This window comes from Atractosteus spatula, chromosome 4 (assembly GCF_055471065.1).
Source record: "Atractosteus spatula isolate fAtrSpa1 chromosome 4, fAtrSpa1.hap1, whole genome shotgun sequence".
Classification (NCBI taxonomy): Eukaryota; Metazoa; Chordata; class Actinopteri; order Semionotiformes; family Lepisosteidae; genus Atractosteus; species Atractosteus spatula.
The window spans coordinates 8,568,553-8,594,696 of NC_142709.1; the positions used below are offsets into that span (position 1 = coordinate 8,568,553).

Below are 26,144 nucleotides of genomic sequence, written 5' to 3' on the forward strand. Positions count from 1 at the left end.
GTAAGTTATTCTCGGGGGATTCTGAAGGTTACCTTGGTATAGGTACTGTACATCACCTTTGCTCCCTTTCCCTTTATTGTTTCTGTTCGTTATTACTTTTTTCTTTCCTTCTTAGTATCTGAAAATTTGGGAAGTACCTGAAAGAAACATTTGTTGGCTGTCACGTTAATGCAGTGCTACTGGATATTGAGTCATAATATGCTCTTCCTTTTCCTTACATAGTTGTCTGCACTTTAGAAACCAAACCACTGGTCTACATTGTCCACTCAGTGTACAAGTGGAAAGCTGTCATGCGTTTTGACAATGAGTTTGTCTTTCAGGAATCATGGGAAAAGAGGGCCGTCAAGCTGCACGGAACAGTGACTATGCAATTCCGAAGTTCAAGCATTTGAAAAAGATGCTACTGGTGCATGGACATTATTATTACATAAGGATAGCAGAGCTTGTGCAATACTTCTTTTACAAGGTGCATGACCACTGCTCGAGTGCTCTGGTGCCGTACATTTATGTTGTGTGAAAAGGTCAAAAACGTTCCTTTCAGTAAGGAGCGAAAAAAGAAAATATAGACAACGGCAACAAAGCCAATCACTTCCTCAGGGTTTCATATTTTTTTTCTGAACCATAAAAGCTGCTTTTCTTTACCCAGAAAAGCCACGTTATTCCAGTCAAAACACAGAACATCTGTCAGGCTTGAGCACTGTGATAAATGGACAGTTGCGTCAATTGCAATATCTGCACAGGTTGATTAGAACGGTTGTCAAGGGAACAGAAAGAAGGGCCGTGAAGCTCCACGTGCCACAAGAATGCATTATGAATCAAAGGCAGCTTTGCTCACTAATTTGTAAGTGCTTATTGGAGCCTCTGTAAATGTTTTTTCTGTCTTGATCCATATGAATTTCTCATGTTTGGCTGTTTCCTTCCCGTAGAATGTCTGCTTCATCTTTCCTCAATTTTTGTACCAGTTCTTCTGCGGATTTTCCCAGCAGGTTGGTATTCTCACAACCATTAAGATCATTTATATTATTTTCCCAAGTACCCACACTGTCTGGTGTCCCTTAGCAAGTTAATTCTGTACAAATTATCTATTTATACTTTTTTGGGTTATTTGGCAAATACTGTATGACCACCTCCATTGTTAAGATAAAGGGATCTTTGGTACAAATATGCACAAGTCACCTCTTTCATTGTCAGTACCCCATGGAATGAATTAATCTGATTTCGAATGTGAAATGTTTGAAAAGTGCAGCATGCTCTTTTTGCTTCTTGGTTTTCAAATTTGTGTTGTATTCTCCCTTATTTTCTCTAACCGTCTCTAATTGGGTTGTTTTTGTGTGTTTACAGCCATTGTATGATACAGCATATCTCACACTGTACAATATCAGCTTCACTTCTCTTCCTATACTGTTGTACAGTCTGATAGAGCAACATGTTAACATGGACATTCTGAAGAGAGACCCATCACTGTACAGGTAGGTTTGTCAGGAAAAATCCTTGCAGAAAGCATACTGTACAGTATGTACCTTAACTTGCAGTTGTCTGTTTTTTCCTCTGACATCTCAAATTCTACTTTGTGTTCGTACTTGTTCAGTGTTTTTCCATTTGTTTTAGATCATTTTTCATGATTTCACCGTTACTCTGCATAGAAAATGCTCATTGGACAGAGCCTTAATCAAGCATGAGAAAGAAGTCAGGATTTTTATTAGCCCTCCTCAGGTCCAGACCACAGGCAGGTCTTCTGCATGGTGTAATGCCAAGCTTCCTCTCTACGGTTTGATTTCAGACGGCTTTTCAGGAACTGTTTTCATTGATAAAGAGTAAGCTTGGTAAAGTGGATTCTAAGCGAAAGCTATCAAGAACAGTACAGAAAGCAATCTGTAGATGATGAAAGATACTTGCTTTCCAGTGCTTGGTAGAGTATGTTACATAACCTTAACCACATGAAAACCCTCCAGATATATGCTGCATTTATCACCACATCGTGGGATAATGTATGTTTTCCATTATTTTTGAAAATATGAATGGGGAGTTGCGCCGGTGAGCGGGCTGAAGGCACAACAGCTAAATCATTGTTTTTCTTTCTGCGTTCTTCCATGTAATTAACCTTTACTTGTTGCTTATTTTGTAAACAGATGTTTCAAATAGTTACAGTGTCAAATATAATTGTATATCATTTATCATTTCTTAGGTTGTTTGCCATTCATATTTATTGGTCCTACATGATTGCCGTTTTCAATCACCTGGACTGCTGCTAAAACCAAGGGAACATTTCAGAATTTAATTGTCATAACGGCTGATTTTATGAAGATTAAGTGGAAAGGGTCACTTTCGCCTTGTACTGTATGTGTTTCCCAGGCAGCCCTAGAGCAGAACGAGCTGTGAAATGGTATCACTAGCACTGGCAGACCTGTGACATGGCAGTGGTTTTACAGATCGCTTGTCAGAAAATGTACATAAATTGATGACTGTAATGAATGAGTCAAAACCAGATGGTTGTCTGCTTTGATAACGAAACAGATGGCTCATGTCCTAACGATGGAAACCTATGCTTGTTGCTACCGTATTGCGTCTCTGGCTAGAAATATCCTATATAGACCAATATATCGTTTGAAAGAGCCAAGTCTCTATGTTCAAACAAGCCCAGAGTCTCTTGGCACGTACAGTATGTGCAATGCTGGAGTTGAAAACTCAGTTTAGTTTGCTGGCAGTAAGGGATGGTCTATTTGGATTTTGATGCTGAATTTTAATAAACATTCAAAAAAACAAAAGAGAAAGATTACAGTTTATTTTAGTTTTAAACACTTTGTTGATAAATGCCAAAGTAATTATCATTGATATATACAGTATGGTATGTGTTTACTGTTATGTTTACTTTATTACTGTGGCTTTAAATTGTGTTATGAAGGTTTGAAAGAAGCACTTGCTGAGGCAGCTGACTTTATAGGAGTGGTGTTTTTATCGCAGGGTGAACAGTCCTGAGATCTTTCCACATTGGGAAAAGTCCTCTTTATTTCATGCTAGGTTTTTTTTTATTCTGTATTTTGCTCTTTTGTGTATAGTCAATAAAAGCCTACTGGTGCTGCAAATCTGATTTTGTTTCCAGCTTCTGTTAATGTTTTCAAAAGTAGTTGCTTCAAACAGTTATTTAGGTGGTGCTAGTATTACATTGATGGTCAAAGTCTCCATGTGAAATATCATGTGACTGTTTCTGTTTCTTCCAGAGCTGCATATACAGTACAGTAGTGTCTCTGTGCTGCAGAAAAAGCACAGATTTCACAATTAGTACATGTCTGCTACTTATATCTTTTTCTATGAATTGGAATCATCCTGATGCTGGATTCAGTTTTTTTTTCCCCATGATGGCAAAACATTGGCCCTGTATCTGTTGCAGTTTGTATTGCATTAAGTCATGAAGCAATGGCATTATTTGCTAGTCAGGTGCATTAAAAGGGCATTTATTTTTAAATGATTCACCAGAATGCCAGGGGCAAAGTCACGACCTGCATGATGTTATCTGTATTTCCCAGCTGTTATTTATTCTTTTTTGTCCCGCATGCTATTTTAACACATTGTAGAGGGAGGTTTTTTAATGTCATTTCTGGGTTTTTTTGTCTTTGTAGTCCTTAACCGCAGTAGTGTACAGTACATAAACTGGGCTTGCTGTTTCCCCATTGTGTAATTTTGTGTCTGTGGTACTGTATGTTATAACTTCCATACTAAAGCTCTTTCACTCTCAGGGAGGATGGGTGCCAGGGAAACGGTGCCAAAGAACTAATGAGCATTGATGCCGAAGACACAAAATCTGACAAGCCTCCTTTTTTCTGTTTTTTCTTTTTGGTTCTTTAACCTTCTGCTTTCTTGCTGAGGAAGCTGTTAACTCACACTCACGCTTTCACACTGATAAATACCCAAGAGTTGGATCTTTGGTGAATTTGTACCTTTTAGTTACTTACCTGTCCTCCATTCCTTTTCTTCCTATAACATCAAGGACATGTCATGATCGCCTACAAGACTTTTATTCCATTGAATGAAATATGTATGTGGTATTCACCAACATACTGTACCTTTTACTTGAAAATCAAATTTAAAATGACTAGAAGCTTTCTGGTTCTAAAAGATGAGATAGGTTTGTGTTCTGTTTAATGTAACTCCTTTAAATACAGCTTGCATAATCCAGATATTGCCAGTTTGAATCTGGGCTAAATAATTATCCAGGATTCCCCAAGTGGTAACGGATAATTCAGGGCCTGCTGCCCTGTGTGTGTAGGCTTGAGTTGGCGTGTGTGGCCACTGCTTACAGGAGCCACTTGCTTGTGATATCACCGACAGCCACATCCCTGACCCTCCTGCAGGCTAGAACTTTTGTCAATCAGTATGCTAATGAAACTGTTCTTGTGGTGTACACATGTGGTTACCATTTGTCTTTGCTTGGATCATGCTCTTAGGGTTACAATGCTTTTTTAGGCACTAAATCAATCTCTTCTTATTTTTGCTAGCCATAAATAAACAAAGTGTCTGAAAGGAACATATGCTGCATACCACTAATATATATGCCTAGCAAAGCACTACATCAGGCATTCCAGCATTCCTGGCACGCTATAATTTGGAAGAATTTACAAGTAAAGGGCACAGTCTTTTCTGAAGCATAAGGAATGAGATCTCATACCGTATAATTCCAAGTTCCTGAGTTGATTATTTTTTCAGGTTCTGTTACTACAGTTAAAGTATAACTCAGAAAATACCAGCTCCTTTTGTGCCACATTCATTGACTTCCATGGTTTTGTCCTGTAGAGTCTCACTGCCATGACGGAGCTGTAGGCTGCCTGTTCTGTCAATTTCAATGGAACACTTTTCTCATCATTCTCCACAGGGACATTTCCAAGAACTCCCTCTTGCGTTGGCGGATCTTTATTTACTGGACATTCCTTGGGGTCTTTGATGCAGTGGTATTTTTCTTTGGTGCTTATTTCCTGTTCGATAACACCACTTTTACAAGTAATGGACAGGTAAGTTAATTTTTTTGTTAAAATTTTTGTATTTTTTTTATATAGATGGGGTCATGGCTTGTTCACCTTAAATGTTTTGTCTCCTATACATGAGATGCATAAGAATACTGACGGCTGTTGTAAGATCAGTAGGACTGTTCTGAAAATCTTGAGTTATTCTCTTTGATATTAAGCTACAACGTTTATACAGTGCTTTTCCTTAAATCTAACATCTCAAAACACATCAGTAGCTGTAGTAAAACCAGTACCTTAGCAGTGCAAGTGTATTATTGTTCTTTATTAGCTGAAGAAAGCTAAACCAATTCAGGTGTATATAAAGTCGCTGACGGGCCATTCATGTTCGTGTTTACTACACAAAAGCGTGTCAAGTTGCAAACATCTTTCTTTATATTATTTACATCATATTAACATTTTAATTGCTGTTTTTGGTCTGTTTTTTTTTTGGTTTTAACATCTTAATTTCTTTACTTTTTTGTCTTGTTTTTTTTTTTCCTTCGCATCTTTTGCTTCTCTTCCTTTCCTCAGCTAATGACCGCCAACACGCACATGGTAAGCCTGTCCCCTCTCGGTCTGTCATCCCGTTTTATTTCATTTCACTACTTCTCCTTCACTTTCCTTTCTGTGCGTAACTTCAGTAATCTGGCATTTTCGGCTTTTTCTGTACACATTCCACCAATTCCCCAGCTGATCTATATACTCCCCATGTCTTCTCATTTCATTGTGGTAGTGTATTTTAGGCCTGTGTGTTGTCCTGTGTGTTCTTTATGACAGTGGTTTACAGGTGTCTGGAATGAATATTTTGTATTCTGTACGAACATTTTACTTTTCATTCCTTTTGACTGTGAGGATAAATGCATACTTTGGGATAGGGTATTTATTTTTTTCATCAGTATTATAGACTTCCCCTATGTTGCCATCCAAATTCAGGGTTCTACTATAGGTACACTCTGAAATAAATTCAGAACCTAGACTTCATGGCTTCGATCACTATTCAAATAATAGTTTCTCCAGCGTATTTAGTGAAAATATCCTGCCTTTTTTTTCTTGTGTGCATGACAAAGAAAAAGAGGTCAAAGTTTAGTGAAAACCGCATTAATGTTTGATGCGTTTTAGTGATTTAAAATGAGCCCGTCGCTGAAGATGGCTCTTCAAAGGAATGGGCTACACTTACGTAAATTCAATTGTGAGTGGCTTTCCAATGGCTTGTGCACAAAATCTGATGTGAGCCCAGTCTGCAAGCGAGACGCAGATGGGGAGAGGCTCGGTTTGCTCGCTCGAGGTGTAGCTGCTTCTACAGAATATACGTTGATATTCAGACTTGTCAACAAAAGTTCGACTGTGTTTTTGTTTATCAGGCAAAATTACAATTGGCTCCCAAGTTGCAAAATTTCTGTTGTTCCATATAAAGTCTTAGGATTCATTCTGTAAGGACACATTCTCTTAGCCTGGGTTTCTCAAGTTCTTTTTCATGCTTGGACAACAGTGGTCACTGTCAGGTGGTTGATTAGCATGTTAGGTTTCAATGACAGAACTGAGAGAAAATGAGCAAGTATTCATGACTGAATGGTACCTGTTAAGTCCAGTCATCATGGTTAGTGATGTAGTGTTCTTCCCCCCCAGCAGGATCCTCATTGGTTTGTCGTCCTTGGCTGATTGAAAAGTGAAGTCCTGAAAGGGTTCCAGTCCACATGGGTTTTCCTTTGAGTAGTAGATTAAGAGGCATTGATCCTGGGCACTCCATCACTGGAGGTGTCAAAGATGGACCCAATTTATAATGACATGAAATGCTGCTAAGCAGAGAGGCTCATTTCAGATGCATTCCTAAAGACTTGAAACGGTGAAACCAAGATGTGCTAGATTATTGTCCATTAAAGGCAACAGAAAAAGATAATGTTTGTTATAAACTTGCTTAATGCCTCATTCTATCCATCACAATAAGCTTTGCTGCTACAATCCTGTAGTTTCAGAGGAATACGGTAGCTCTGACAGGTTAATGTGTTGATGTTAATGTGGTCCTCATTCTGCAGTTCAAGAGCTGTAGCTATAAAACGAGATTAAAACATATGGGATGATGTACAGTATGTAAACAGGGCGGTGGCTCTGTGGCTAAGGATCTGCGCCTGTGGCTGGAAGGTTGCCGGTTCATATCCCGCGGCCGGCAGAGGAATCCTACTCCATTGGGCCCCTGAGCAAGGCCCTTAACCCCAACTGCTCCAGGGGCGCCGTATAAATGGCTGACCCTGTGCTCTGACCCCAAGCTTCTGTCCCTGTCTGTGTGTCTCATGGAGAGCAAGCTGGGGTATGTGAAAAGACAAATTCCTAATACGAGAAATTGTATATGGCCAATAAAGTGATCTCTTATCCCTGTATCCCAACTGCATTTACAGATTTTAAAAAACTAAAAAGGATACATCTGGTAACATCAATTCCTCGCATCTATATATAATATAGTGGATTTTCATTCTCAAGGGTCTTTTGCATATAGGAGGGAAACCACAGCATCCACCACTGAATTGTAGCATGCACCTTGGTAACTTATATCGGCCATTTTGTACCAGCAACCCCACCAAACAGAGCATCGAGTGGAGAAGTGAAAGATTGCAGTTGGGTTAAGGGGGATTCTTAGAAAGAGCAGGTATGTACTAGTCTAGATTGGCATTTAGCCAGGGCAACTGTTTTAAAACCCCTACATAAAATGCCAAGGGATCTCTTTCCATGATACCCTGGCTAATTTCCATTCTGGGCCATGATTGATTTATGTAGATAAAAGGAAATGATGTCATGGTGTCTGATTATTGTTCATGTATTTCCTTTTATTAGATGTTTGGGAATTGGACCTTTGGGACTCTTGTGTTCACTGTTCTTGTGTTTACCGTCACACTAAAGGTAAGCAGTCTCAGCTTGTTTTCACATTTGTTTGCAATGTTTTTAGCAGAGTCTCAGAAGAGGAGGATTAGTAAACTCTATAGAAGGTACAAAGGAAAATCAAAAGGTTTTAGACAAAGTACAATATGAGGCAAACACCTCACAGATGATGTTTAATGTAGACAAGTGCAGATTATTACAGGCAGGTAACAAATAAATATAGATTTGGGGGGGGGGGGGAAGTAAAATACCAATCTTAAAAAATCCACCAATTAAAAAGACCAGCTGTGTTTGTCGGTCCATCATTTTAATAAACAATGTGGGGAACAAGTAAACAACATTAGGGTATAGATTGTATAATTAAATAGAAATTAAACTGGAGGATGGTATGTTACAATAGTACAGTGCCTTGGTAAGGCATTAAAAAATGGTCAGACCATATTTAGAATATTGTGAATAGTTTTGGTCACAACATTACATGTTGCTCTGGAATTAGTCCAGGGAAGAACAACCAAATACATTCCCAAACTTAAAAATGCCCTTGACTTATCAGCTAAAGAACAAGTTAACCTTTTTAGTCTTGAATACAGTAAGTATTCTAATACTATGCAAGTCAACCTAATGAAAAGTAACAACAGGAGGCACTATTTTACACAAAGTGTTGTGGGGTCTGGAATGATTCACCCTAGTTTCTTTCAAGAAACAGCTGTCTGGGATCCTTGGATCAATTAGCTACTGGTAACCAAAGGGGCTAGATGTGGCTGCATGAACTCATTTGTTACCTTTTTCTTCTTCTTGCGTTGGTACATTTTTGGACATAAAATTAGTTTTTCTAAGTAACTGTTTGTTAGTTTACCTGTTTTTTCTAATCACAGTCAAATGCTAACTGAGTGCTTCTCTGTTGTAGCTTGCCCTGGATACACATTACTGGACCTGGATAAACCATTTTGTCATCTGGGGATCGCTGCTTTTCTATGTTATTTTCTCCCTGCTGTGGGGAGGTATCATTTGGTATGTAACATTCTAGTCGGATAAATTAGGCAAACTAAAAGAGTAGAGCTGCCGTTTGCTAATGGAATGGCGTGTGACCGGGGAGAGGTGTGATCACAAGTACAGAAATCTGATTTGAGCCATTTGCTGTGGAGATTAAGTAAACAGCATGTGGCTGTAAGTGATAACATGCAGTAAGTGATGGATGTTCACTTGAGCACCAGTACATGCAGAGTTGTGATGCAGTTCACTTCAGCCCCCCCACTCACCGGTTCCAGATGAGATGGAACCCAGCAGAACTCGCCTGACTTGATTACCCGTTGAAGAGAACCGGCTCTTCTCCCAGGCTTTGTTAGTGTCGCCCCCTGTTAACCTTTAACAGTCGTTCCGTTTCTTGAGTAGCGAAGGTATGACGGTATGAAGACATTCACAGTCTCGAAATAACGCCTGGGGTGCAGAAATGTGTTGGTATTCCACTTGAAATGAACTTCAAATGTAGATCTCTAAAAAATGCACAGAAGAAGATAATGTGCACAGAATAATTGGTCATTGACAACCAATGAAAAAGCCGAGACCTAGGGAATGCCATTTAACTGTTCTGCTCAGATGCATCTTCCTAAAGTATCTGAAAGACTGCAGCACTGTTTCTATTATGAAGTCCTTTCTCCCTGCTACTGTTCCACATAAGGCTTGTTTCAGAGTGTTTTCAGAGACAGTTAGTGTGTAACTCAAACAGGGTGTGAGAGTTTGAGTTGAGCTGCATTTTCTTCCTGTTCTCGCCGTAATGCTTTCTGTGTCTCCTGGATTACATGCAGGCCTTTCTTGAACTATCAGAGGATGTACTACGTGTTCATGCAGATGCTGTCTAGTGGTCCTGCTTGGCTGGGCATCATTTTGCTCATTACGGTCAGCCTTCTGCCAGATGTGGTTAAAAAGGTGATCTGCAGACAGCTCTGGCCTACCACGACGGAACGCATTCAGGTAAGAGCTCTGCCTGTTGAATGGCTTGTCCTCAAACAGAGCCACATAGTCATGTTTATTAGGCTGTACTGTGTGTGTGTGTGTGTGTGTGTGTGTGTGTGTGTGTGTGTGTGTGTGTGTGTGTGTGTGTGTGTGTGTGTGGCCTGATGCTAGAGGCTACACATACTGAACGGGAATATAAAACAAACCAAATCCAGGAAGGAAATCTTATCATGTAGCAACTTGACTACTAATGGAAGCATTGGTTTTATTTGGTTCTTTAAGACCACTGGTGCTCTTTAATAAATTGTTTGCACTTCTCTTTTGTGTGTCAGATTGTCAATTTTCAGAAATTCGCAATTTGGGGTATCCGCAGAATAGAATAGCATAATTTTTTTCCAAAGTATGCATTTTAGGGAAAACCTTTTTCAATAGAGTAATGTGAATTATTTTGATTATTCATGTATATTGAGAAGCATAACCAATTGGTCTTTAGATTTCCATTAGCTCTGGATATATACCAGGTGCTCTTGAAGTAAGTAGCCTGTGTTATACAGTACGTGTGAATTCCCTTTATACTGATTGTCTGCTGTTCTTGCCTTTGGATTTGCATGTTTTCTTCTTATGTGAGATACAGTAGTGTTTGTACAGAAGGTGTTTTAAAGAGTGAGGCAAGACTTGGTGGATTTTTGCGGGCCTGTGTGTCTCTGTGTGTAGAACCCATTCTGTCTCACTGTTTCCTCTAAGAATGATCTAATTATAAGAATTAAACTAAGAATTATCAGCAATAATAGAATTTTTATACATTAGCAATAAGTTCACCCACACCTACGGTATATGTGACATATTTTAGTGATATTCAAGTCACAAAACACTGAGAGATGAAAGCTTTGTTGATTATGATAATGTGACCACCACTGGCACAGTAAGTGGTACCATGTGTCTGAATACAGTACCTTGAACATAAACCTTTAGAAAATGTGTATGCCTTAAGCAAACTCAGTCCAGTTCCTAGCCCTTCTGTTGCTTTACTGAGAGATAATGAAGGGCCAGGACCAACTGGACCAACTCGGCATCTTTCTGACCTCCTGCCTTTTTCAACACAACTTCCCAACCCTATTCTCCCTTAAAAACAACCCTGTAAGAAACGGGTTCCTGCTTTCTCTCTGTGCTGAGACTTCAAATGTTAACACTGACCTGCATGGGACAACAAAAAATTGCCAGGACACTTTTAAAAGTTCTGCATCATTCTACTGTACATGGATAGTTTAAGCACACAATGTAAAATAAAGCATTCAGAATCCATGAGGGTTTGAAGTGCGAGGTGACAGTCCTAGCAGTACAAACATGCAATACACCAGTATTTTACAACAAAATAGTTTTTCTTTTATTTTGCCAGAGACTTTCAGTGATGCATATACAGTGGATTAACAGAACACAAGGATATCGGCCAAATACAATACAGTACATTTAATACCAAATGCAGATATGGCCGGTATTGTGCTGCATGCCAGACAGACAAGTCTGCCCATCTCTCCATATACAGTACTTGCCATCAGTAGTATATTTGGTTTATTGGATTGCAGGAGGCCTGTCAAATCTGCAAACTGATTTTCATCTCAGTTTTTTTCGTTCTAGCAATAAAACCCAAAAGAAGGTTAATAACATTATTTGAAACCTCTTCAGAAGAAACGCGTTCATGTGAAGAGATTTTTTTTTGCTGGCAATTTTTGAGGGTGATGAAATCTGTGCGTTTGACAGCCTGAGTCACTGTTAACTGGTTTTATTCCCTGTGTCTCTTCCTTCTTTCCTCGCTCCGTCTCTCCCTGCTGACCCCAATAAAACCTCTTGTTGCGTGTAAATACCCACTGGTCACGTGTGCCTCCTGCTGTGTCCCCGGGGGAAACAGACAAAGCGACAGTGCCTTTCTGTTGAGCAGTCCACCATCTTTATGCTTTCTCAGACTTCCAGCAGTATAAGTTTCTAATGGACCAGGAGGTGACTTTTCTACCTTTATGTATGGTGGCATGTTCTGACATCATGGAATACCACAGGGTGCTGTCAATCTGCGTCTTTAGTGTTAGAATTGGCATTTCATAGAGCAGAATAATCAAAGGATTCCCATATGTGTAATAATAACATATATTTAACACGTACTGTATACCTAAAACATATAATTAATGTAATATGTAATGTAACAGGCTGGTGTAGTTAAAATGACCATAGCAACATCAAATAAGTTCAAATATAGAGTAATTGGATATCTATTCTTCTGCCTTGTTTTATGTAGCTTTTACTGTCTTCAGGGAAATTATATCTGCAGATAAAATGACTGTTTTCACAGCTTTTTCCAATTTTCTTTAAATTTTCTTAGTGTTTGAGTACTAAGGTAACAATGTTTAAAAATGTAATTTTGAATTACCTTAGGTGCAGTAAGAGTTTTTTATTCTCTTACTATCTTAGACTTAAGATTACAGTCGACCTTTTTAGTAACTCTTATTAACAGTACTTGTGTTGAAGAGTGGGTTTTATAATCCATTTGTCTCCTCCTAGTTCCTTTATTTATCACCATCTGTCAAAACTGTATACAGTCATATACTATTTACTTTACACCCCATAAAGTTACTTTGCATAAACCCATAAACTCTGCTTTACAAAACTGTGAATGGATTACACATACACATCCACTACTGTCACTCAGTTTCAGTGTGTGAAAAAGATTCTGCTTCTTCCGTGCCTAGTAGTACAGTATTTGATTTTGATAGTTTAAGGTATCACTACCACAACTGGTAGTTGTAATAATAAGAACTAGTTGTGAGAAGCATTGATGGTTCATAATGAAGGCAAGTGAAATATTTCACTCTTCTATACTGCATGGCTCTTCAGTGACTCAGATCAGAGTACCCTGTGGTTTCTTTGAAAACAAAAATGGTCTCTTTGTCTCTTCAAGTTCAGTGACATTGTGCTGCATGCTCTGTGCTGTAGTCTGCATCATATCCCAGAATAGTGTCTTCATACCAGGCCTGTATTAATAAAAAAAACTTATGCTCGTTATACTTTTTCTGTGTCCCTGGCAAAACATTTATGATCGGGAAGCAATTGTGGACTCGAAAATGAGTTTTGCTTTTAACGAGTGGTGTGTCTCAGAGAGCACAAGCAAGTGCCTCACACAAGGGATGACTAAATCCAGCTTGTAGCTCTGAGCAGGATGAATGACTTTAAAATAGCTGTCAGGCAATAACTAGAAAATCAACAAAAATGTTTTTTTCTCATGCTAAATGTGAAGCAGGTTTTTCAGGACCCAGTTGGTCACGTTGCCAGTGCCTTTTTTTAAAACTGCAAAGCTTGGAGTCTAACATGTTATTTCTACAGCTGATTAGCAAGAAAAAGCAATTCCTTTGCCTACAATTAAAATTTTGTTCCAAGCCTGATTGTACGAGACTTTTTAAAGTATCACTGCTACCATAAGTTTTATTAATTAAAGCCTGGTATGAAAAGTCACTCCTTGATATGATTTTATTTGAAAGTTATGGTTGTGTAATTTAATTTTATGAAGCGAGTTTAGAATGTTCAAAGTATACAATAATAGCAGGTAAGTAGATTGCCGAAGAAAAAACAAAGAATTCAGTTTTTTTTCTATTTTACGTTTCTGTCTGAACTGGTAATGTATACTGTTTGTGTTCTTTCTTATGTTCATTCTTCCATCTATAAAGTTTCGTCTTAAACGAAAGAAACTTGCCCGCTCTATTTTTTTTTCTACTTCATGATTTTTTTTGCCAGCATTTTTGCTTAGACTGGTTTCTGACATGAAACCTATCTGTTAGATCCAAACCACCCTCTGAAACTGAAAAAGTCTTCTGTGATGTGTCAGGAGATGAATCGAGGAAACAGTTTTGTGCCATAATTTTAAATAAGGGGCATGAAGGACTTGTGGAAGCTCCAATCTGTTCTTGCTGTACATTTTCCCTGTGTTTTTTAGATGTAGATGTAGGCACTGGTCTTGATGAATCCCTGTATTGACATGTATGGAAAAAGACCAAAGTTTAATGCCTCCGTTTGTCGTCATACTCTTCCAAAGAAGCTAAGGCTGATCATGCTCTGACTGTGCAGTGTGTCTGTATAAATTTTCCTCTCACCAAGAGCAAAAGAGCTTTCTGGCAGAAAGTAAAAATCTCACTTCTTTATAATCCAGTGGTCCCAGTGCAGACAAAAAAAGTGGGTTCTTTTGCAGATGGAGCAGTCAGAGCTGTGAGCAGAGCCATACTCACAGGAATGAATGTTTAAATAATGAACTTGAGTTAAGAATCCTTTGATAGCCTGTCCTTCAAGATATGTCGAGTTCAAAGACATGATCATCTTGTGAATTAAAAAGAACAAGTGAATGTTAATCCCACACTGAAGAGTAGAAAGAGGAAATGCAGTGTTTTGGTGGTTGAGCCTTCTTCAGCTGTGAGGGAGTGAAAGAGAGAAAGGTAGCAGAGATAAAGGACAGAGCAGGTGAGAAAGTGTCAAATCGAAGGAGATATGGGGTTGGGGTGTGAAATTCTGTATATTAGTTGAGGAGTTTTAAAAAAAAAACTAGTCTATCACTGAGGAGAAGTGAATGATGTTGGCTTCTGATGTTTATCCTTTAAACTAGATCAAGCCTTCCTTCTGTTTTCCTGTGCTTTATATCCCTGCTACCTTCCTCTCTCTCCATCATGCCTGAAGAAAGTTCTAGAGCTGCAACATTGTTTCTTCTTTCTACTTTTCAGCATGAAATTAACCTTTTAATTGTTCCTTTACAGCCAGTGCACACTGACACGGCTCCTTACTCATGCTAAAAGTAAACCTTATGTAGTATTAATTTAGTTTTATTTGAGTGTGTAAGCCACATATTCCATAGTCTAACCTCCACCAATCATATCACCATCATATAGTATAGATGGACTGAATTTCATAAAAGGTGTTCGAATGTGAGCTAATGATGGCAGGATCAAGTTCTTGTGGCCATCTAAAAAAATATAATTAAATATGGTATTACTACAGTAATCTGTATCCATACTCCATGTCACTTCTACACAGTTTTGTGATTGTGGAGCAAAGTATTAACTAATGTAGTTTAATTTGTCTGAAGGCGTGTGTTTTGAGTGAGACTGAGAGAGGCTTATTTTAACTCAAGCATCACTTCCTCTCTGGCTTTGAGCACAGACAAAGGCTAAAGTGGACTAAGCCCTTGGGCGCTGAACTTAGAATCTCGGGAATGTTCTGCTTGAAATGCTTTTCTGCAGACCACAACATTCATTTAAGAATTCAGTGTCAAAACAAGGTTGTGTTAGCAAGTGACACCAGGCATGAGAATATTGCATTACAAGCTATGATATATATTTGTGGCCATAAGACCTTTACAGATATTTCAGCATACTCTGCCCTTATTATTCACCTCTTATCTCATAATGTATCCCACTTCATCATCTTTTCATTCAAGTGATGCTTGTATTTTGTGTTCTCTGTGCTTTTTTGCATCTTCTGGAGAAGTAATGAGAACGCCTTCATTTTAACCTTGTTCCCTTGCATATTGGATGCAGCTTTGAAGCTGATTGGAAATCAAAGTAAAACTGTGATAATGGGGAGAGTGCAAAAACAAAACGGTCAAATGTTTTCCGCCCATTTAAAACTAATTTCCTGTCCTGATTGAAGAAACATTGTGGTCTCAGTGTTTTCCCCCCCGTCATTTGCAGAGGATTCGGGCAGATAAAACCTTTGAAAGAGTTCACACACACAGCGAAGATTCACTTCTTGAGGGATCCCCGTCAACGTCTGAGGCATAACTATCCCAATGGTAAACACTGGGGCTGCATTGCTCATTTCGGATGGCTTGCTGTGCTGTATTGTGGGGCTGCAGTTATTCCTTTTCAAATTTTCCCTTTTCCATCCAAAAGCATCTGTACTTTATAGCTCTGGTAACACATATACACACTTTCCTTTCGGGTAAGTAGCTTGGCAGGTTACCTTCCACATGTCTTCCTATCTGAGGTCCGCTCTTGGTTTCTGCACTGATCCAATGGCCGTATTTGAGAGATTACAGCTCTTGGTGTGAGGAATTCTAACCCTTAGGCAGGATTCAGTATGCCTGTCATTAACATTGACAAAATACGAAGTGAATTTTAATCCAAAGGCTGTTCATTTCCAGACAGATGGGTACTAAATGATTGAAAACTCAAATTTTGTAAGCACGAAATACACCATGTGAATGAAGTAAGTTTTTTTTTATTGAAATTGCCATTTTTTGTTATCATGTTTTTGCATTTGACATCACGAGCTCCGTAAATCTCCGTCTAGTCTTAATGGAAGGTTTACAAATGATTACAGAGAAATGAATTGTATCAATCCAAGCACCAACCTGTGAATCTGAATTTTGCTTCTGAAATAAATTCATGGACCAGTTCAGCGTGCTTCTAAAATAAAATGGGATATTTCATGTTCCAACACTATTTCAAACAAATTCTACCACTGCCCTCTAGTGTTGGAACTAACATTGTACAAAACTTTTTTTTGCCAGCTGCATGCAGCTTTGTAGTGCTTGATAATTGGATCTGGGATTTTCTGAATGAAATATATCGCTGGATGTTCCCAGCCCAAGCAGGCTGTTAAAGTTAAGACGGCGCCACGGCTGTTTTTGCTGAAGGATGCTGTCTAAAAGCTCAGCCTTTCGCCACTTAGTGTACATTGGATAAGCTTCAGATGCCCACTCGTCTGCCTAAGTCAACAGCCTAGTTCCTCCTGGGGTCTGCTGTCCCCTGGCAACTGTGTTGTGAAAAGGCCAGCCTGACCGACAGTGCCCTCAGCCCATAAAGAGCTCCAGAACAACTGTCGGTGTTTCTCTTCGCAGCCCATTTCTGTTGGTTCTTGTAGTTAACTCCATAAAAACGACCCATCGTCTTGTACTTAGTTCTCTTTAGGTCGCTAATTTTTTTTAAAGGGCTTAGTGAACTGGAGAAATAGTATGAGAAGACAAAATGGTCCGAGTGGCAGTTTGCAATGCACATTGTGATCAGGTGACAGCTGCTTGTAAATGAACAGTCCTCTGATTCTTGTTGTGTGAAACTGCATGTCATCAATGTTCGTATTGTTGGGGTAATATAAAAGAGGAAAAAAATGTGAATGGAATGCATTTCTGAACAATCTAGTCTCATTTTCAAAGCAAGCTGCAGTTCTGTCCACTTGGCCTGGGGCGCACAGCCTCTCCATCTGGTTTGTTAAAGCATGTTTTCTTTGTCCTGCGTGTATGTGATATGAGTCTCAAGTGTCAGCTCCTCTCTCTTGTTCTTGCCTCCCTACAGAATGCTGAAAAACTGTACCAGGGCAGTATCTCCGAGTTCACCCCCCTTGCCTCGCATCAGAACCCCAATCACAAGAGCGACAATTCCCGGAACCCCCTCTCCAGAAGGTCTGAGCGTCTTTCCAAAAAAATGATGTACACCCACTGGGGGGGGAGCGACTACTGCACTTTTAACTCCTTCTTCGGCTTTTCAGATAACTCTCTGACCTCCGGGACGAGATTCTCTCACAGCGGGTCAGGCCTGGAGACCTCAGTGTAATTTAGACTTCCCTTACTCTACCCAAGCCTTTAAAAACACACACCGAAACCTTGTGCATTGTCTTACTCTCAGAGCTGGGAGGTCCATTTCAGCTCTGAAGGATTGATAACGTTTCTGAACTAGATCCTGGCCTTTGGATATGTGGCCGAATACTCTGGGCTCTTTGTATTACTCAAGTGTAAGAACAAGACGGCGCAGTCTGGAACTGTGCGTCCCGTGGCAACAGCAAACCTTCCTGTGATTGGTCTGCGCGAACCAATCATTTTTCTGTCTCTTGTCATTCTCTCTCCTGCCTGTTCTCCACATGCAATATTACTTGAATCAAACATTGCTGTCTGGAGCTTTATGATCAACTGTCTGTCTCGTAGCAAAAACAATGATACACGTCTGCAAATTCTGTGCTGGATGAAACCTGTCTGTAATGTATGTTTGTAAACTGACTGGCCATTTCTCTCTCTCTCTTTCTCTCTCAATTTTTATAGAACAAACTGGTGTTGCCTGTGCGCAAATCTTTTATCAAGAAACACACCTTAAGACATTCTTATCTGCTCATTGTAAGTTGCTAGGCCAAGTGATTTGACTAATTTTGCTAGGTTGTTCCCAGTAGATAATGATGTCAGTGTGTGTGTGCCTATGTGTGTAGAGTAGTCATGCTGTAACTGGAATGTCAGGATAGTGGGATGATCAAACCAGTTTATGCCCTTTACGTAGTTTTGGCACCAATTATAACTGACCAGCGAAGGGATTTAGTTTTAAGTGTAAAGTAGTAAAACTATGTTAAATGGGTTAATTGGAGGAATACTGCATTAAAGAAAATTAGGCTTTTTTTTCATTTTTAGTATAAAGTGCAATAATGATGTACAGTATGAACAATCCCGGTATAAAACTTAATAGTCTGCATGATCAATTTAGTCTCTTGCTTAAGGTGCATTAAATGTTCAATATTTTTTTTAATAGAACTTAGGGTGACAATTAGTGATCTGAATGTCTTGCTGTTACAGCACTATAACGACCACAGGACGGTTGGTACCAAAGTTAATATAATGTCATACAAGTTACATGATCAAGATGAAAATCTAAATCTACAGAAACCCTATCTGCGTGGCAGCCAGTTTACAACGCATCCATATTTTTGCTTCCCTATGTGTCTGTCCCCTGGCTTCAATAGCCTTGATGTCACGAACAGTATTCACTGGAACCTGTAGTCTATACTGTACGTCAGTGGTGTATTTGTGTGAAGAGATTCCTGCCTTAAGATCGCAACCTTCCCTTTTTGTTCCACCTTAGACCGGAGCTTAAAGAAGACAAAAGAGAGAAATAAACATACCCCCTGTGTGCGTCTTACAAGTCAATGCCAGAGAAAAGGCAGGTACTAGGTACTGGCCATCCCTCCTTGTGACTGGTTTCGTCATCGATATAAGTAGTTGAATTGTAACCGAGTGTGAGACCGCGAACTATGTGTGAGGATTTCAGCAAATACCTTATGTGTGGTTTGATTAAGTTCATTGCCACCATAACTGTAATTTTCTTTTTATAAAACCTTTTCTTTTTCATCTCATTGATTTTTGCATTAGCACTGGTTATGGAATGCTAACAGTTCTGTGTTTACTGCTAGAGATGACGGAAAGACGACCTGCCCTTTCAGTATTGCTGATTTTTGACTGTTTATTTTCCCACCTCTATTGTTTCCTAGAGTTCAAGACCTTAAGCAGGCCCCCAAATATGTCCTCTTATTATCTACAGTTCATAGTGTTTGGCCATCTCTGATAGTTTTAACGGATCACGGACAGGACTATTTTAAAAACTTAGGATTCCTTAGACTGTCCCCTTCAATTCCTAGTTCAGATTTGATGTGCACTGCTTTCGAACCCTGAGCTGAGGCATTCCCCTTTACAAGGCAAGGTTCTTGACTACTGGAGTGACATTACTACTTATTTTTCCTGCTTCCAAATGCCCCGTTACAAACATGGATCAAGAGCTGTTATATCAAAATCTCTTTTGGTTCCTACCTTATCCTTTGTCTTTTTATATTTATAGCTATTTTTATTATCATTTCTGTCTTCGGAGTTTTAACTAGATCCAAGATGCTTAATACTCTACATTAAATTATTCGTCTTTAACCCTGTAATTGCATGTGGGATTAAATAAAAGACAATATACTCCACTTCCATTCGGTGAGAAGTGTGTAGGTGCTGTCCTGCCCAAACTGAAAGTGGGTCAAAAGTTAAATGCAGTTTATCCGCATTTAGTCTTTGACGCTACCTGGCGACATCCGCTCGCCTCACCTGAGAACTTGATCGGCTCAGGAAGTCAATTTTTCTCATAAACAGCCTTGAGTTTTTTTAGTTCAGGCCAGATTAAGAGAAGTTCAAAGACCTCAAATCCTCTCGACTCGACTGCCCATGGAAATGCAGTAGATACCCGTGATTCCCATCTGCCGTTTCTGTGTTTAAGTCAACCTTTGTGTTCTATCACAGGCCCCATGGGAATGTCATCTTCTTTTAACTAAAGCCTGCAATTTAGATATTGTTTGAAAATGGAGGGAAGGAACCTTCTGTCTAAGGCGTTTGATCTCCCAATCGATAGTTAAGGTCCTGGTGCTGTTTTTGATGTACAATATGGTTCATTTGACGAAAGAAGACATGAAATTTCGGTGGTGACCATGTAATGAAAGAGAAGTACTGCCTTTTTAGACTTGAGGTTCCAGGTTATTGTATTATGCCAGGCACATTCTGGGATTAAGCTGCAAAGCCTGCAATACTCAAGGCCGCATTAGAGTGACGTGGTCTTACAAGTGTTAAAGGAATGGCTATTATTGCCGTCTATTGTTTTGCATATCCTCTCTCTTATCCGAGACAAATATTTGATGCTGTTCTCATAATGATTTACACATAATTTGTCCCAGTGTGGGTCAGGATTAAATGCGTCCCGTGGACTTGTGGAGCATTAAACCCAGAAGTATCAAAATCCTGTGAAGTGCTTCTTTGCATTATAAAAATAATTGCAGATATTTTCAGTCTTGCATTCATTTTTATCAGCTCTTATTTCTTACTTTTGCTTTTTTCTTATTTCCATCCCTTAGTGATGATAAAGAAGAACCCTTTGCATGATGATTGAATCCACTACTCTCTCTCTGCCTACTAACTTTTCAGATAATCTGCAGCTTCACAGCAGCCTTCTTTCTGTTCATCTTCTCATTTTACCTCTTTCCTGTGTCTGGGCACACAGCTAAAACAAATACTGACAGTGTATGCCAGAGCTGGAGAGAGAGGTGTTATAAGACGCCTCGAAGACTTGAAGGGTTTTTGTGCTGATACTCTTATCTATATCTGAGCAGATGCCTAATGGCTTGTACTATGCTAAATTAAGTAATATTTTGAACAGGTTTTTCTAAGAGGGTCTTGTGAATATGTTCTGCCTGTATTTTAGTGTAGCAGAGCACTATGTCTCAGCCGTATTTCTTGAAAATATGAATGAGATCATGTCATCCTTTGTTAAACTAGAAATGTGTACACAATGTCAGTCATTAGTTATTAGCACAAGGTATTTATGCGATGCACAGGAGAGCTAAAAGAATGTTTATGACAAATGGATGTGTGGGGATATATTCCCCACTCTTCAAGAAATGAGGCTTTTATTCACATTTAAATGCACTGCTGATGCTGTAACACTCCATAAACTTTCAAGAAGTGTCAAAGATGCATAAAAATGGTTTTGACTGTAAATTAGCATTGACACACTACCAATGCAAAAGTTTACGGAGGTAAGATGGGTAATGTTTTAGGTACCAAACATTACCATTATGTTGCCTCTGTAGAAATTTTAAGAGCTTAGATTGTAAGAGTGTTAAACTGTTCAACACTGGAATTTAAAAACATCTGATTTACACTTTTTTGCTTCTTGTTGTACTTCCTGAAGCAACCACTGAGTATTTTGTCCGGAGACATGTTATTCTTTGCAAAATGTACTCTTGCCCTGATCTGGATTTGAAAAACCCGTTGCAGCAGATTAAACTTAGTTTGCTCTGTGTTTTGTTCTTACCAGCAAGTATGCACCATTAATAAATTTGGTGCCTTGTTGGCTGAGTTTCTTTGATCAAGCAGATGTCAAATATGCTAAATAAATAACCTTGTTGATCTATGTTACCAGGAATTGTGGTACAAATAAGTGTTTCCTAGCAGAACACACATCTATCGTCTTATATTTGTTTGCTATTTTAGGTTTTTAATACACCACTAATTCATTGTATCAGTACATTTTGGTTGCGTACAACCACCAGACACTGACTTCTCATTAATCTGGGTCTAGGTTCTTGGGAAAACATTAAGAACTACTGTGCTTTGAAATCGTACCTAATGTTTATCAGTTATGGATCTTTTGTAATTCTTAAGAGAAAAGCTTTTTTGCTACTTTTGTATTTTACTGGAGGGAAGAAAGTTATTTGACCTATTTATTTAGAATGTCGGATTTCAGTTTCAGAACTACTGAACTTAAAAATGAGACATGAAAACTATTATGAAATAATAGCTTTAAAGTGCTGCTATTTATTGATTTTACTCCTGAAAATAGTAGTGTATACATGCACTGGTCTTATTTGTAAAGGACCTGTACAGTAATCCCACCACTTGTGTAAAAAGGCGCTCAGTGTTGGGAATGGTGCAACCAGGAGAGGTTACTGGAACAGAGTTCTGCAGCGGTTCTCCACTCAGTCTGAATCTGTCAGGACTGTAGTGGGCCTCACCCTATGTCATCTTGCCAGCTTCTAAATTTCAGCAATGTGCTTTCTTCTTCAGTAAGTTGGCACGCTGTACTACTGTTTGCTTATAATTTGAAGTTGAAATGTATACAATCCAAGGTAAATAGTATAATGTTGTACAGTTTTTTTTTTCTTTTTTGTACTGGTATGCAGTTTTTAACAGATTGATATCTGTTGATTTTTTTTGGTCTTTCTGTAGTACACTTGAGCAAGAAACTGTAAAAACCGCTTGTAATAAAGGAAGAACAAAAATCCAGCCCCACATTTGTTTTCTTTTTTCTTCCCCATGCTGAAAACCTGAGAAACTATCATCTTTGAGCATTATAATTATAATTAGGCCAGATATCAGCTCAGGCTTACCACGATTAAAGGCTATGTAATGCCCCTTTAATCAAACCATTTCTGAACCCTTTCTTGCAGAAATGCTGCTTTTCATTTTACCTTCAAACTGGGCCTCGGTCAACAAGGTGGAGAGGTAGCTTGCAAGCTAAGAACCAAAAGCTGCACTATAGATGCTGAAAAATAATTTCTCCATTGTTTAAAAACTGTTACAAAAATAAAAACTGTTAATCACTGAGACAGTAATTCTTTATCATATTTGATGGAAAAAACGCCCATAATTGACCCAATGCCAAATGCATGCAAAAAGGCCACTAGAGGGATCCCTTCAGAAGTGCACACGAAGCATCAGAGGAGACCCTGTGAAGGCTTTGCCACCACACAGTTCAGAGTCAGGGTTGCTAGGCTCCAGCATAGTTGATGACCCTCTGTAAAGCCCCATCTTCTCTGATGAAGTCTGGTTCTACCTCACTTGGCAATGACAAAGGCTATACAGTATCCGTGTTTGGTCTTCTCTTTTCCGGCACATCAAGCTGAAAAGCAAGAATGCCACCTTGATTCTATTATGAAGCAAACACATTTTTCCAAATCAAATCGGAAGGTCTAGCGCATGAGCTGCATAATAGCAGCTGGTCCTGGAGTCACTTACAATGGTCTCCTCGAAAGGGCACCATACAAACAGGTCTGCGTACAGTACCTCAGGTTTGCTGAACAAGTCGGTGAATGATCGCTGGAACCAGCAGCCTCCAGGTTTGGGATTGCCATTCTAGAAACGCTAGCCTAGCAGGGCTAAAGTTGGTGTGGTCTCGTTCTACCTGACCTTTCAGATACCTAGTGCAACATCGGTTTAATTGAGTGTTGAACAGCATTTCCCAGTTCTTTAGGGGCCTTAAAGGCAGATTTACAAGTTCCAGGATTATAGACTCCCAGAATCAGTGTTGACGCACTGGAAGAATTTACAACCGCTATAGCATTTGTTCTGGTCTGGTAAAACAAAGTGAACCCATCCTATATTAAGCCACAAGCAACACAAAAACCCAATTCTGGCAATGCTTCAGAATTTCAAATGACTCCTGTCCCTCATGCGGGAAAGAGGACTGTAGAGCTGGTCAACACAACTCATGTTGACCATGGCTTGACTGAACTGGAGTCTAATGTACAAGAAATCAAAACATTTAACTAGGACAATTTTCTTTGAGCACTGAAACTGGAAAAATACTTTGGTGAGCGCTGCTATAATTTTTTTCAATCTTAATTTTAAAAATGAAATAATTGCTTGAAAAATTCAAATTTAATTTGCATTTTGTTTTTGTAAATTGAATTAGTTCAGGAAACAAATTTGGGAATTCAAACACTAAAAACTACACAATTGACTACTAATAAATAGCTAAATGTAACCCTTTTAAAGCCCCGTAATCAGCTTTTCATATAATGAAGCCTTCTCATTTATTAATGAAGAATACTCAAAGCATAAAAGTAATGTCGTCCTAAAATGTAATTGATTGATGTATAAGAGCGAGTTTCACCACCATCACCACTGCAATATACATTATAACGTTATTGCCCCCTTTGGTCTTAAAATACTGCCCCATTAGCTGTGTACAAGAAGACTCAGAACAGGTGTGATTTCAGCAAGTCCCAAGACAAAGACCTCAGCTGCCTAATGACGTTTGAGTTTCTAATTGTCCTTTTAAAATTTACTAACGGGGAAATCGCTGAAGTATCTGTATTGACGCGATTTAGAAGCAAATTTGAAATGACTCAAATACCTGAATATGATTAATTAGCGTTCGTTATCTTTATAATACGTGCTTCGTAGTCTGGTAATTTTGTTTGAATTTAGCACAGCTGTTTGCTATTCACAGTAAATTGTAGCGGAATGCACTGGCAGGGTAATGTTAATTTAAAACTTTGAGAGCTTTAATAGCTAATACGTTGTAATTAACCGATATGGGGCCAAATGAGGCATTTTCCAAAAGGTATTAATAGTAAAATAAGGGACGCTGCTTCGCTTCCTAAGAAGAAACACAAGGTGGCAGTATACCACTACGTTTGTCTTAGTACACATGGCAGGTTAAAATGTAGACCATTTCCACCTCACACGCGTCCTGATTTCTAGTGTTTTGCATCGTAGCAGTTCACCTTCTGACTTCCACAGAATAATACTTTGTTCTCTAATGCTTTATACAGCATATAATGCTCATACAGCAGCAGTGCCATTTCTTTATACTGCGTATTAAGCTACCGATTTATGCGTGGATGTACCATAAGTATCCAATAACATGCCGAGATAAATTCCTACCATACAGTACTGTAAAACTAATTACAAAAGCTGGAGGTATAAAATGCCAACAAGGTTTAAATATACTCCAAAACAAAAATTAATGGATCAAATAATTCTGGGAAGGAAATGATAAATGCACTTTTGCTATCTGAAAGTCTATGTTGTTTTAGTTCTTGGCCTAGAATTTGTACTGATTATTTTTCAGCCACAACAAGGTAAGTTTAGAAGAAGTGGATTCACGATACAAATTATTTAAAAAAGTGTTCAGAAGTGCATTAAATAAGGGATTTTGTAAATCAGTTTGAATCATTTTCATACAGTATACAGTAACTGTAAATCAGCGATTATAGACATGGCAAGTGAAATGTGAAATAAGCTTTGAACAGGTAACACTGATATTGTAAAACCTCTTGGAATAGACAAGAAATAAGCCAAACACAAGGACGTACTGTAGCATTTGTGCAGTCTTAAAGAAGTGCTATACTGAGATTTTCAGAGACTCTTGCAAGGCATAATGAAATTGCTGAGCTGAAAAGACGAAGTCTGCCTAGTCTCAACGGTTTGTTTTTACTTATCCTCTGAAGCACTTGCAGTAATAACAACAATACGCTTGTTAAAAAGTATGGTATCATAAAATATTGCATATTAAATTCAACATTAATGCTTTTGAATGTCAACTGTATAGCCCAGTAGTTCCAAACCTTGGTTCTTGGAGGAACACTGTCTCTTCTGGTTTCTTTTCCAGCCACATTTTTAATCACATGCTAATTGATTTCGGTTTTTGGTATGTGGCGTGTTTATAAAATTACTTTCATCCGTTAAAGTGCCATATCCCATCTGTAATTAGTATCGTCCCTGTACCAGTCTCCGAGCTTCCATATTGCTCTCATTGAGGTGCTTTTCCTGAAAGGTAACCACCTGGACCTCTGCAGAGGGACAAACAAATGCTTGCTGTGGGAGTGTCTGACAGAGCGTCATTCTCACCTTTGTCTCTCATTGCTTCATCAAGTGCTAAGAGCTGTTTATTCAGAAATAACAGCAATCAAGCAGTGGAGTGGCTTTGTAAAGTTCTGTAAGCTGAGGTTGTTGGAAATGGTACCCTTGAAGTAGGGTAATTCTGACACTCAGGACACACCGAAGAAAGGTATAAACAAGCAATCACATCAGTTAAGTCCTCAATTAGCACTGGAGATGTAGAGCTCAGCAGGAGTCAAAACCAGCAGAGACAGCATCCTTCCATTACCAGTGTTGGAACCATTGATATACAGTAGCACAATTCCAGAGGCAAAGTTAACGAAACTGGAACATTCTCAGATAACACAGTGAACGCATTACTGCATGACTCCAGTGATTCATGACAACCTGAC

General features: G+C 38.9%; 1 protein-coding gene across 3 annotated transcripts in view; it reads left to right on the forward strand.

Annotated features, from left to right (window-relative positions):
• The window catches only part of atp11a (ATPase phospholipid transporting 11A), an 84,721-nt gene extending 62,311 nt beyond the window's left edge, over positions 1 to 22,410 (forward strand). Inside the window, exons 22-30 of one of the 3 annotated variants that reach the window (XM_088913626.1) lie at positions 321 to 466; positions 927 to 986; positions 1,342 to 1,469; positions 4,868 to 5,003; positions 7,824 to 7,889; positions 8,776 to 8,879; positions 9,674 to 9,839; positions 17,141 to 17,247; positions 17,881 to 22,410. In XM_088913626.1, coding sequence (XP_088769752.1) covers positions 321 to 466; positions 927 to 986; positions 1,342 to 1,469; positions 4,868 to 5,003; positions 7,824 to 7,889; positions 8,776 to 8,879; positions 9,674 to 9,839; positions 17,141 to 17,247; positions 17,881 to 17,932 — 965 coding nt within the window. In that variant the 3' untranslated portion in view covers positions 17,933 to 22,410. Of the gene's footprint in view, positions 1 to 320; positions 467 to 926; positions 987 to 1,341; positions 1,470 to 4,867; positions 5,004 to 7,823; positions 7,890 to 8,775; positions 8,880 to 9,673; positions 9,840 to 15,538; positions 15,640 to 17,140 lie in introns of all 3 variants that reach the window. The other 2 variants (XM_088913628.1, XM_088913625.1) reach the window with 2 other exon arrangements.
• The last annotated feature ends 3,734 nt before the right edge of the window (positions 22,411 to 26,144 follow it).